Genomic DNA, 12,997 nt, shown 5'->3' with positions numbered 1-12,997 from the left:
GTTTCAATCTCATTGAGTTTAACCACTGTATTTTAATTACAACTATAGTTCATGTTGTGACTGTGAAACATATCTACCACCAGTCCCTAAGCGCTTAGAACACGGCTTTATTCCAGTGCTTCGGAAAATAGTGGGCTGAGAAGAGCACTACGTGGAAGGAATTGTTCCCTTGACATTCAGCCACGCAATGAAGCACACTGCCACCCAGCTGAGAGCTACTTGGGTTTGGTGACTGCATGGCTCAGAAACTATTTATGAATGCAAGAAAATCTGTGTGCTATCACTGCTTTTATAAACAGATCCGGTAATTGCACAATGAAGACCTCTGAGGAAGATGTAATGTAGTGTATTCACTCTGATCTCACAGAGATCCTTTTTAAACATTATTGAGCAAACACTGAAACCTAATTAATCATCTTTTACTTAATTGCATCTTGTCACCACTTTACCTTAACATGTATTCCTTGCTTAGCCAAAACAACATGATTGAAGCACTGTGAAGAACTCACTTGATGCATTTATATTAGAGAGAGGTTAATTTCCTAGGGAAAATGATCACTGTAAGGTGCATGTAATAAACTGCTGTCGTGACCTCTAGCCTCCAAGCTCCCATATGAGCAATCATTGTTTGTGGTTTCCGTGGAAGTGCCAGATGCTAAGAATTTTTGGCAAGGGTTTATCAACTTGACTCAGTATAAGGTATTACTGTGATATGGCCCATTAAACATTTTACTTTTACCTGATCGGTGACATTTCCCTTGCCAATAGAAGAGTAAAAGAAAAATCAAAAAGGTCAGAGGTTGCTATATAATCTTTTACTGCAGGTCCCAGGTTAAAACCACAATGATCACACTCCAGTAGGATAATTCATTCCACAAAAGTAGTGACATTTATTTTGTTTTAGTGAACTTTGGCCTTTGCCAGATATAATGGGTCTGCTGGAAACCTTCGGCTATGCATTCCTTCTCTTGACCAGCAGCACACGGTGGCAAGAGAACATTATGCATGCCAGACGGCTCAACTGTGTAGTGCCTGTGGCACCAGAGGCGGAGGAATACGGGGCAGCAAACAGCTATGACACCATCACACAACACACTGATGGAAAAGAGATGGTAGATACAGGTACACTGCAATGAAAGAGAAAGAAAGGGTGGCAAACAGCCATCTAAAGAACAACAAAGGATTATGGCTATTTTAGCTATCAAATGGGATATCTGATCCTTTTCTTGGAAATGGATTGTATTTTCAACAGCCCGGGCAGAAGCAGAGGTAGAGTTGGGACAAAGCAGTTCTGCAGGTCACATTATAGCTCTCATATACAAGTCTCTGATTACATTAAAAATATCATTTTGATTCTGCCAATAATGAGGGACAAAGCAAGATTTGTGTCTAGTTTATAAACCCAGTATGTTTGAGATGGTCAGGATGCTTTTCTATGACTCTAAAGGAGCATAGGAGAGGATGGGGAAGAAAACATAGTGAATCCATTGAGATTGGTGGTTACAAATGTTTATAATGTGCCATACAAAAAGTGCTTGCCTTCTGCCCTGCAAGCAGTACAGCTCACCTGAGTTCTTTATAAATATTTATTACCATGCAGAGAGAAAGGAAGTTCTTTATTTTAATACACAAGGAAAGGGAAGGATGGATAAGAAAAGAAAATTCTTCCAATTTCAAAACACATCAGGGCTTTCACAGCCTTCAACTAAAAAGAAAGTGAGAGAATGTCACTAGCAAAAGCACAGGGGTGTAAAGGCCCCAACTCCTCAGAGAGACGAGATGGGCAGCTGCAGGGAGGGGGGCATCCTCCAGCGCCAGCGTGGGGCCATGGGATCCTCTGGGCACCGGGAGTCGTGTGGAGAGCAGGTATGGGTTTGGCTGCCGTGCAGCAGCAGGAGGGGTCTACCTCCAGGTCTGTGCCTCACTGCTGTACTGTATGCACGAAGTCTTTTCCCCCAGTGCTTGCCTCACCTCCATAGAGCGAGGCCGGATTAACTTATCTCAGAGATAAAAGTTTGCTTGCTTAATAAACCTCTAACTCACGGTCCACGTTTCCATTCCGGAGAGAACCGTGAATGTATTTGTTTCCTCAGACCTGGCACCTGATCCCTGCCTCCCACCCGTCCTGGGCTCACGGGGAGCTGCTCTGCACCAGAAGAGGCGAGCGGCCTGGCGGCGCTGCCCGGCAGGACGGCGGTGGCGCAGTGGGAGCTCCCTGCAGGGCGAGCTGCCCCTCAGCCAGGGCCCAGGAGCGACCCTGCTCTTGTGCCTGCTGTGACCCCTGCAGGCTGCAGCTCTGCCGCACTGCCAGTCCTTGGCCCAATGTCATCCAGTGCTCTGGACTTGGTTTTGGCTGTTATGGTCAATACAGTAAAGGTATTTGTTTCAGAAAGTTCTATCCTGCCAATCTTTCCCCATGAGCTCTATTTTGAACACACCCTGTAATTACTGATATTACCCTGGCAAATTTTCCCCATGAAGTTTTCTCCACTAAGAACCATGACTGTACTTGTCTGCCTCTCCGCATTATAATTATCACCAGGCAATATTCATAACTATGCTATTATTATTTATGATATTTTATGCCCTACGAAAACCTATATGACATATGCTCAGACTTCAGAGTCTGAGACGATCAGACTTCAACTGGGACATTCCCTTCAGTGCAAGCAGTTCTTGCTCCTCGGTTTGCACTACTACAAGGTTAGTTGGAGTATTTATTATGAATTCAGGAGTCCCATCAGTGTGAAACCTGCAGGCGTTCGATTTGACTCCAGTTCAATACATCCAAACCTTCCATTGCGATCTCTTTTCTACTATTTTTTCCCAGTTGGTGCACGTTTGAGGACTTCTGATGGCTCAGGCTAGAATTGTGTACCATAGATCCTTGCTGAGGCAAGACAATTAACTAAAGGAGTGCTTAATTATTCCAGATGGACAATGGAGTATAGCACATTTATGCCTCATGCAAAATATAAATAAACAGAACAGAATGAACAACACATCTGCCAATCATATTCTAGACTTAAAATTTGGCACTGAAATACTTACAAACAAAAGTAAATGTTTTATTCTCACACTTCAGAAAAATTAAATAAAACTCTGTCTTGTAAGCACCTTTAGTTTTAATTATTTAAGATCAATACTAATCTAAACGCCTCTGTCCCTAACATGCATCTCATCTCCAGGGTCATAGACCTTTCTTATTACAAAATCACTGGCTTTCTCCACAAATATTACTGTTAACCAGTTTCCTCAGTACCATATGTATAAGGGCTATAAACTAATGAGCAGATCTAGGTTATGTAGAAAAAGTGTAGAAAGGAAACAAATGTTGAACGTCACATTTACATTAACTTCTCACAGTTCAAATGGCAATTTATCCACAACATAGTATGAATCATGCAGTAAGAAAAGGGAGGAACCTCCAGTTTCTTTGATTTATTTGTCATATGGTTGACTGATGTCAGTATCAGTGGCTTAAAAAAAATTTAAACATCCAAAAGAAAGGAAGAGAGAAAGGAGGAAAAGGTCTAGCTTTCCACAAAATCCATTTCCTTTACAACGGAGAGCTCAAACCAAACCAAAACAAAGGCTGCTGAAGAGCAGAGTCTTCTGTTCCTTTCATGCTTCTCTCTTGGTCTGGTGCAAGCTGAGAATCAAGGGTATGTGACTGGTAGATGTGTTTTGTTTATATATGTATGTATGTAGGTAGGTAGGTACAGATATATGCACGTACATACATACATATATGCACACAAATATAGTCTTCCTAAAAATGCTCTTTGCAGTCCAGAGGCAGCAGGAGTCACTGTGAAGGAAGAGCTGGGCAACATATGGCTGTAGAGTCTGCACTGGAAAAAGTCACTGGCTAAGTACACGCCGGCTGTTTGTTTTCGTTTATTTTCATGAGGCGAAATACGAGCTCTGCATAGAGTACAGCCTGTCAATGGGGTTTCCTACCCTAGCCTGCATGGAGTTAACTTCAGAAGAGGCAAGAAAACAGTCGCTCAAGCTAGTTAAAGAGGTATCACTGTCGATATCATGAAAAATGGAGTCGTTTCCTGCAAATGAAATGTATACATTAAGCTGTATTCTGTGCAGCCAGAGGACACAGTACATACGGATGCGATGCTTGTATATAGCACACTGCAGCAAAAGGGAATGCTTCTGGTCTTGTTTTTGCATGTTAATGCAATTTGGCTCTAAGGGTCTGACCTATAAAAAGAAAGGCTAGCAACCAATTTGCAGAGTTCAGCTGGCAGCAATATCACTTAGAAATGCGGAAGCCTAATATATGTGTCAGTCAACAGCAAGCCTTGCCTGGTGACGTGAGCAAACAGGGGAGAAGAGGGCTCCTGGTGCCCCATGAGCTGCCACTGAGCACTTGTGGGGGCTCAGGGCAGGAACGCAGGACCACTGAGCCCACAGTGGGGAAAAGTGGCCTGAGCACCATAACCAGTAGTGGTCTTGGTTTGCACACGAGGCAAAAGGCAGGCCGACAAAGCCAGCCGGGCCCAGGAGGAGGCCCAGTTTCCTGGCCTCAAATAAGCTATAGCTGTAAATATGCTTTCTTTTCAGAAAATTCCACTCTTTGTGGACTGGTTTGGAACACGGCACCATTTATTTCCCTTAGCAACTACAATTTCAGCTTATTTCATATTTTAAGGTACCAGAAAGAGCTCTAGCTCAAGTAATGTGAGCTTTAGGAAAGTGTTACTCTGGTTCTTTTTCCTTACACATTCATTTAAAATGGCTTTGTCTTAATTCCTGCATTGATTTTGGAACACAGGAGTTGCCTCCAGAGGAGTTTTGCTTAGAAATTGCCAAGCACATTGTTAGCAACAAAATCACAAGTCATCTAATGCTCATTTGCACTTCAAATATCCTCAGCTCCCTAAAGTATTTACCAAATTGCCTGGCGAGCACTGTGGTCTTGCCTCAGTGGAAAAAGCAGTCATACAGACCCAAGCCAGATTTCTTGTTACTCTGTGCAATCCATGCTCATGACAGTCACGTGCACGTTTAACTGCAATGAAGTACTCCCAGTCAACACAAAAGAGTCTGATGTAAATAGGTCCTCTTTGTCTATGGCAAGGCCAATAATCACAGTCTGAGAAATCCTCTGAAATTTTATTTAAGTGCCACACTGCAATCGTTCGGAATCAATTATTAGGCAGTTAATATGCTTGTGAAGCATTTAGTGTACCTATTCACTTGATGTTGCATGGTAAGGAAATTGTAAAAGCAAACCATCATCTTGATTTTGGACAGAGAATATAATTATGTAGGAGCAATGTCCTGTGGTGACATATCTCCCGATAGCTCAAAAATAAATCCATGCATGTGATCTGAGGGATCTTTGAGGGTTGGTTATTTAGTTTTTAATAAATGGATCACTTCTTTTTATTAGATCACTTTTCAAGGCACTTATCTTCCCAAAGCTTCTAGGAAAAAGGAAAAACTTGTGAGGAAGGTAAGGAAAATTTGTCACTGTTTATTTTTAGTCTTGGACAGTGATTTAAAAAAGTAAAGCTGGAGAGATAATGTTGCTTTTCTTTATCATTTATCAAAACTATACTCTGTAGTAGTGTCCAGAAGCTGGGAAGAGCCCTCTTCTACCCTTTTATGTGTACACGAAAATATACACACAAAACTGACCAGTAGAAATTCCTTTGTACAAATCCCAGAAAAATACTATAACAGCATGTAACTCCGTTGAACCTTTGGAGTGTGAACCAGCATACGAACCCTGCTATTTCTGATGCGGCAGAATGATGCATGCCTTACCATAAGGGTTCATGTGGTCGCCTGGCATTTGTGGAGGGGTCAGACCCTGCTGAAATGGGTCTGTGCCATAACTGCTTTGATCCATTGCTACAATCTGCTGCTGTGGTGGTGCAAGTGGTGTGTAAGATGTCATCATCCCTTCCATTCGGTTAGACATTACTTCTGCAAAAGACACAGGAGGGCACAGTCACTGCTTAGCAACAGAAAGACTGCAGATATCACTGCTGGTGACGTTACTGAGCATAAGAGCACTGTGAATACATGTAGGTGTCCGTGCCATTCAGAGGTGCCTTCCCAATCTTGTTTGAGAGTACAACTATTAAGTGCAAAGACCCGTAATCTCTGGACCATATCACCCACATCTGGGTGCTGGATCATATTTTCCCAAAGTCTCCTTGTAACTGCTATAGCCCTAACATTCTCTAATGCCTGTTCGAGCCAGCCTAATACTGCTAATTCAGAAACAGTACAGCAACTCTCTACGATGGAGTGGATATGATGTGGAGCAAACAATACATGTTTCCTTAACAGTAGCCTGCAGAGTAGCCCCTCATGCAGCTCACAGATCATGATCCTCAAGATCATGACAGTTTTTCTGCTCTGCGTCAGAAGAATTTGAGGCTGCAAGGTCTTGAGATGCTGCTCTTCAGCAGCAACCCTGAAGCTGCAGGACACGTCCTGGCAACTCTGCCCAGGACCTGGGGCACAGGAGGGGCTGCCTGTGAGCACGGTACCCTCTCTTCATAAGAAAATAAAACTAACTGGAAGATCTCCATTAAGTGAGCCTCCTGGAGATTTCCTCCAGTGTAAGCTCCTCTGCACTGCAGATTTCTTCCAGGAAGGTACTAGCTTCTGTAAGCATGCTGAGGGTCTGAGAAGAATTTGGGATAACATACCACAGTCACTCAGACACAGCAGCTCTTTGTGCTTCCACAGGTAATGGTACACACTTGTGAATACCCTGCATGGCTGTACTGAGACAGTTTGTATCCATGTGGGAATGGCATTTTGAGAAAGCTTGTAGATTCTTTCCCCCTTGCTTTGCCTCCATCACAGATCCCCTACCTTGCCCTAGTCGCTGAGAGTTTTGTTGCTCCTGCTGCTGCTGGTGCCTTCGTGCTAGTTTTTTCATCTGAGTAAAAGAGGAAGAACAGAACAATCTCATGGGTCTGAATGGAACAGTTTTTTTTTTTCTTCCAGAATTCTCTGTAAACATCAAATCAATTAATACAGACCATTTATATTCATGCATACATCACTTTGGGTTCAGTTTCATTTCTAAGCTTAAACATTTCAGTTTCCAGTTCACATTTGCAAGCAAAATTTACTCCCAGTGTTGTGGTGCTTGTAGGACATGAACTTAATGTTCGTGTTCTCCCATGGATGTAGACAGCTGAGCATGCAAAATGTGCACAGTTCAGTCCCTTGGATCTTTGTGATATGTTCAACATCTTGAGGGGGGGGAGAAGGGAGTCCCTGTTGCAGAACAATTCGTGTTACTTTTGAGAACTTGAGAAACAACCTACCTTTGCTCTTTGGTTTTGAAACCAAACCTGGACAACTCGCACACTGAGTCCCGTTTCAGCTGCTAAAGTTTCTCTGACCTAGAGGAGGAAATGTTTAAAGCTATATTTTTTTCCCCACATCTAGTAAGTCACATTCTATGGAAGATAATTGCATTTACAATAGATACTGCATGCACAGAATTATTTTTTTTAATTCCTCATATTTTTGCACAGTTTGTGCAAGCTCTGCCCTTCACATCACTAGTTTCATAAATAATAAACAAGTATTCTGAGCAGTGTAAAATGTTACTAAATCATTTCATGATTTTTAGTTTACCTATAAACCAGTTCTGCATGAAAAATTATAAACTAGGCTATGAACTATGTTTATGCTTTTGGCAACAGGGCACACTGCACTGTCCCAGGAGACGTACTTTGTACACCTGCAGGACAGTGTCACTTTTTGCAACAAATTTTGCGATACAACTCCACTTTTTTTTTGCCAGACAAACTTGAGATTAAATAATTATCTAGATTAGTTTTCAAAAGATTTCATTTTCACCAGCTTCATCGTACCTTCCCTTAGCTGCTATAAATGAGATAACACCATGGTTAACTTTCTTAAAAAAACAGGACTGGAAGGACAAGTGGTAGGTCCAGGGCTGCACACCCATCTCCCCAGAAAATGAATCCCTCTGCGGTGGGAAGGAGGAGGGCATGAAGTCACTTTACCCAGGTTCTGAAAGTCCATGGCTTTGTTTCACAGCAAGCAAATACACTGCTCCATAGGAATCAGCTGCTCTACATAATGAATAACAAAAAACGACATAGATATAGAACTGGTCCCAGGATGCCTTCTGGTTTCTGCATTCACCCCCAAGTGCCTGCTGCTGGCCCAGGAAGGGGCAGGGGCCTTTGTGACCTGATGCTCTCACCCTGTGCACTGCCTGGTGTCAGAACAGGATGTAGGTCCCTACAGAAGCACCTACCTTCCTACAGGGCTTGGAAGACACTTCAAAGGATGCTTTGAATGCCCGTCTCTGCTGTGTAGTGAGTATTGTCCTTGGTCGTTTAGGTCTCCTTGGGTCCTTCCCATCATCACTTCCTTTTCCTTGTGTTACTTGTCCTTTGGTGGGCTTAACATCTCCATCTTCATCATCGCTTTTAACTGGTGAAAAATCAACAAGATATAAAACTGTTTGTGTTCCACCAAGACAACGGGGTGTTTGAGAACTGCTCTTCAGCTACAAACTCATCAACAGGTCAATGACTGTGTTTATCTGCAGACCTACATTTACTGTGGGCAGGAGGAGACTATCTTAAATCTGTGTGTATGGCCTAAATCAAATTCCACAAAAGGAGAAGAATATTTTTTTCTGCTTAATATATAATTGAGGGCACAGGACAGATCAGGGGATGTAAACTCAGAATACAATGCAATATCTCAAGAAACTGGGTACAGAGACCCTTGGTACCCTTCTACCATCATCTGATTCCCTCTGTGCTCACCTGCTGACACTGCTGCAACCATACTGGCTAACAGACACGTTTGCCTTCAAAGAATAGCTGCATCTTCTCCCTCTGCACTAGTTTCAGAGAGGTGCCACTGTCCCCAACGCTGAGGCAGCAAAACAATCTAAGTGCAAATATTTCCAAAGTATCTTAAAGTCTGTTTACATAAATATAGTGTAGATTCCAGAAATTGTTCTGAAAATTTTGACGCTCTGGAGATAATATCAAATAAAGTCTTTTCCCTGTCATTTCAGTATTCTTTCTCTGTTCATTACAAACTGTCAATATGTGCATGCACAAATTTGTCTTTCTTGGCAAAAACACAAATATCTATGTGCTTCTGTAAATAGATTATTTGTATTTTCTGCTGTTAGACTACGAATATTCTTACAATCTAGTGATATTATGTATGCTAGCATATTGTACTATGAAATTTCATTCTCAGTGGCAAACATTAAAGAGGAAGTCTGAATTCTGATGTGAAAAACAACTTTTCAACTCAGTATATTTCATTTCAACAGACTACCAGGGTTTTTTTTTCTATCAGCAAACATTAATGTATTATTCCAGGAACCTCAGCCTTAAGAAACTCACTGCAATTTTGATATACTCAGAAATTACATTTGGGGAATTAACAAATTAGACTTTAATTCATTATTGGGTCTGATTATTATGCACCTAGCAATCTAATCACCTTTTACTTTAATAAGCATCTTTTGCCTAATGATTAAAGAGAAGTTCAGTCATTTTAATAACCATGACATTATTAACTTTCCAGCAAGCCATTTCTAAGGAAAGGTTAGTGAAGATTAGTATTGCTCATTGGAGAGTTACTTTTGTGTCCAGTGGACAAATATTTGATTAGAGAAGGACACACACTCAGCCAGGGGTACAGGAGACCATTTGCTCTCACTCAGGCACTTAGGAGATATGTGTTTTCAATGCATTTGAGAATGGGAGACAAAACATCTCATTTAATTTGTCAACTTGTTTTTCAGGTTCACGTCTGGCTAACAGAGAATAATGGAAAAAAAACAAAAAGCACCTCCAGGAGTAAGAAACTATCCCCTGTGCCAGTGGAAAATGAAATTGAAAGCAAGCTTGTTTTGTACTGCCTCGGCAGCTTACTGCCCAGTTGATCACAAAGTACAAAACCCAGGAAGGAATGAGCATCCGTGCCAGACACGGCCCTGCGAGGCAGGCAGCTGGCAACAAGCAACCTCCAGCCCTGCGTGGCAAGCTCACACTCGCTGGTGGAAGGAGCAGGATCACCATGCTCAGCCTGCAGGGCTGGGCACAGCTCCGCACTGTTCTTTTCAAAGGGATACAGACTGCAGCAGGTTGCTGAGGCAGGGGTGGCAGGACAACATGCTGAAGGGCAGGTAGGAAACTCAGACACCTCATGCAAATTCACAGAGAGCCCAAACCCTGTGATATCGGGATGACAGAGCAAAGCACTCATGCTCCTGCAAATGCAGGAAGGTAGTAAATAACGAGAAAAGGTCTGGTCCTGCACGCCCTGCTGACACAGCAGTGACCTTTGTCTTGTTGCATTCCCGACACAAAAATATAAATTTGAGCAATGTGATGAATATGACTCTTGGATTAGAGACAATTACAATAAGGACTGTGCCTATTTTCCCATAAACTACAGGCAAAGATCCAAGTTATTTGTCTGCTTAATGGAATGGTAATTGTTGATTTTCTTGGACATTTTCTTGGGAAATAAATGAGCAATTATGATGACTGGCACCGTACTGCACACACACAGTCTCTAATCTTGGACTCAACCAGGGCACACACGCAACGAGAAGTTTCCAGTCTCAGTGAGAGTGCATGGCACAGATACGAGGAATCCTATTCCTCCTGTTAATGCCTGAGCCTGACAGGCAGCCCTCACTGTAACTGTTGCCAGATGCTCTGGGTTTCGGACTGGAGAATCCAGACCCAGCGTGTGATCTTTTTATCATGTACAGTACTGTGCTCTCAGCCCCAGCCAGAAAGCAAGCAGCTTTGCTCACTCTTTCAAAACTTTCCCTTGGAGGTGGCTGGAGGACAGCAAGTATTCATCTCTCTCATATCGTGGTGATCTTGGGGAAGACACCCATCAGCTATCAGCTGGCAGAGCTCCAGCGCCTTCTTTAGGAGAAGCTCTGCCTGCACAGCATGGTGACCTTCCACCCATTTTTCTGGCTCATTACTGAAAGTATATGAGCAGAAGACTCCCTGATATCAGGGCAAAAATATTTTTGGAGGAAAGAATGCCTGTGGAGTAGAGTAGGCTTTGAATGAGGTCTCAGGTAACTGAAGTCAGTCTGATTCATGTGCTGTGATCTCACAGAAACGCACCGTATTGATCCCTCAAGAACCCTCAACGTTTTTTTCAACTTTACTAAGGCAGCAGCAAATTAGGAGAAGAACAAATTCAGGAAGAACAACTGGTAGTGGGGATTTTTAGCTGTGCCTGCTAAGAGTTGTAACTGTATGGGTGACAAAAGCATACAGAGAAAGTGGATGCGTAAACGGATGTGCTTTTCTGTAAAAATGCTCTGCAAACTCTTCCAGCTTTTCCAGCTGGGATAGAAGTGGGAATGCTCACCTGAGTCGGAATCATCTGGGCTGACGGAGCTCAGCAGGTCCTTCTCTTTCTCATAGTCACTTTTACAGAGCAACTGCCCTTCCTTAAGAACAAACTCATCCCCTTTTCTCAGCTGTCGCTCACAAACACAGCAACAGAAGCAGCTTAAGTGGTAAACGCACTCCAGGGCTCTCATCACGAATTCTGTTGGGGCAATTTTTTCCATGCAGCCACTGCACTTAGCAGCAAAAAGCCTGCAAGAAAGAGAGGCAAAAAAGTCAAAGGGAACATCAGATTCGCACACCGCATGCATTTAAACACATGAAGTTCTTTAATTTAGCCACAGATCAGATTGCCTCGTACTTTTGTAGATGGGGGACTTGCATTCTTAGTCTTGGAAACATCACAACGTATTCAAATCTCAGACACTTTGGACTACAGATTCCCAAACTGCCTGTGCTGGATAAAAACATAAAAATTTGTTCTCATCTCACTGCTTTGTTCCTCTTTAGGATAAGAAACATTAAGGCGTTCTCAGAGTTTGGATAAGTTTCTTCAAAACCAAACTTATTTTAATTCACTTTTTAGAGGAAAGGCTGAGCCAGACTTTTCTTTATGCAGGCGTTTTGATTTCAGAATGTATTTCATGACTGCCTGTGTCTGAGGAGGCTATAACAAATGGACACAGAAACGAGCATGGAAACGCAGTGCTGTTGCTGAGCAGATGACACACACATGCAATCACACACATGCAATTGATAAAGAGAGGAGCGAAATAACGTGGCTTTTCTTTGGACGTTGAGTTATTCCAGAATAACCTGTTTCCAAAGACAGTCCTGTGCATTTTAAATGGTGTGAAACATCCTTTGGCAGAGACAGGCAGTGATACAATCTGCTAAATTACCACTATAATCACAGGCCCTACAATACACACTATATTCCAGACTAGTTCTTATTAAACCTTTATCAACCCCCTCTTTCATACATCGTTAATTTTCTAAGATAAAGTTAGAATGATATAGATTAATTTTATTTTGCTTTTCTAATGGCAACTGGGAATCTCCCTAAGTGAGCTTTTAGGAAGACGGCTGCTTCAAATAAAGATGAATAGCTAAGTTACGTCCCTGTACCACATAGTGGATCTGGTAATTTGAAATTCAGTGGCTTTTATGGCAATACATCAAAGCGCAAGGTGCATTAATATTTACATTTTTTCAATGAAATTAACACAACTGCAGTGATGCGTTCACAAGAAAAAGGAGATTCTACATTGGATGATGGCATATGATGATTTTTTGTTGGTTGTTTTTTTCATCCTCAGAATTATCACCTTTTTTATAAAAGGCAAATATGATTAATTTTAGAAGGCGCAGGCTGTGGCACCTACTGAGCCTTCCAAAGCCTCCATTTTGTCTGAGCTGAGAAAATCCAGCAAAATGGCAGTCAGTAGCTCTTCAGCAAAGCAATGAAGTCACAAAATAGGCAAGAGGGAAAAGAAAATGTAAATACATTTGCATTCTGCATCCAAAGAAAGGCAGACTGCCCAAGAACTTGTGTGGCTCTTACGCCTGTATCCTTTGATCTGAAAAGAAATCTACTGTAGTAACTTTGC

General features: G+C 42.2%; 1 protein-coding gene across 1 annotated transcript; it reads right to left on the bottom strand.

Moving 5' to 3' along the window:
• Positions 1-899: 899 nt before the first annotated feature.
• Positions 900-11,908, bottom strand: LMX1B (LIM homeobox transcription factor 1 beta). The gene is made up of 6 exons (XM_010721162.3): positions 11,407-11,908; positions 8,285-8,463; positions 7,317-7,394; positions 6,856-6,922; positions 5,791-5,952; positions 900-4,064 (listed from the first exon to the last, which is right to left on the bottom strand). Exons 1-6 carry the CDS (start codon positions 11,696-11,698, stop codon positions 3,907-3,909), a joined length of 936 nt encoding a protein of 311 aa, XP_010719464.1. The 5' UTR covers positions 11,699-11,908; the 3' UTR covers positions 900-3,906.
• Between the last annotated feature and the right edge of the window lie 1,089 nt (positions 11,909-12,997).

The sequence above is a fragment of the Meleagris gallopavo genome, chromosome 19 (genome assembly GCF_000146605.3).
Source record: "Meleagris gallopavo isolate NT-WF06-2002-E0010 breed Aviagen turkey brand Nicholas breeding stock chromosome 19, Turkey_5.1, whole genome shotgun sequence".
Classification (NCBI taxonomy): domain Eukaryota; kingdom Metazoa; phylum Chordata; class Aves; order Galliformes; family Phasianidae; genus Meleagris; species Meleagris gallopavo.
This window is presented reverse-complemented; position numbering and strand designations above follow the sequence as displayed.

Excerpts from the sequence above, each read along its gene's own strand:
- LMX1B (XM_010721162.3), bottom strand. The coding sequence starts at position 11,698 with ATGCATGCGGTGTGCGAATCTGATGTTCCCTTTGACTTTTTTGCCTCT. Across the intron at positions 6,923-7,316 it reads TTCAAAACCAAAGAGCAAAG|ATGAAAAAACTAGCACGAAG; the intron begins GTAGGTTGTTTC and ends TCTTTTACTCAG. Across the intron at positions 4,065-5,790 it reads CGACCACATGAACCCTTATG|GAAACGACTCCATTTTTCAT; the intron begins GTAAGGCATGCA and ends TTTCATTTGCAG.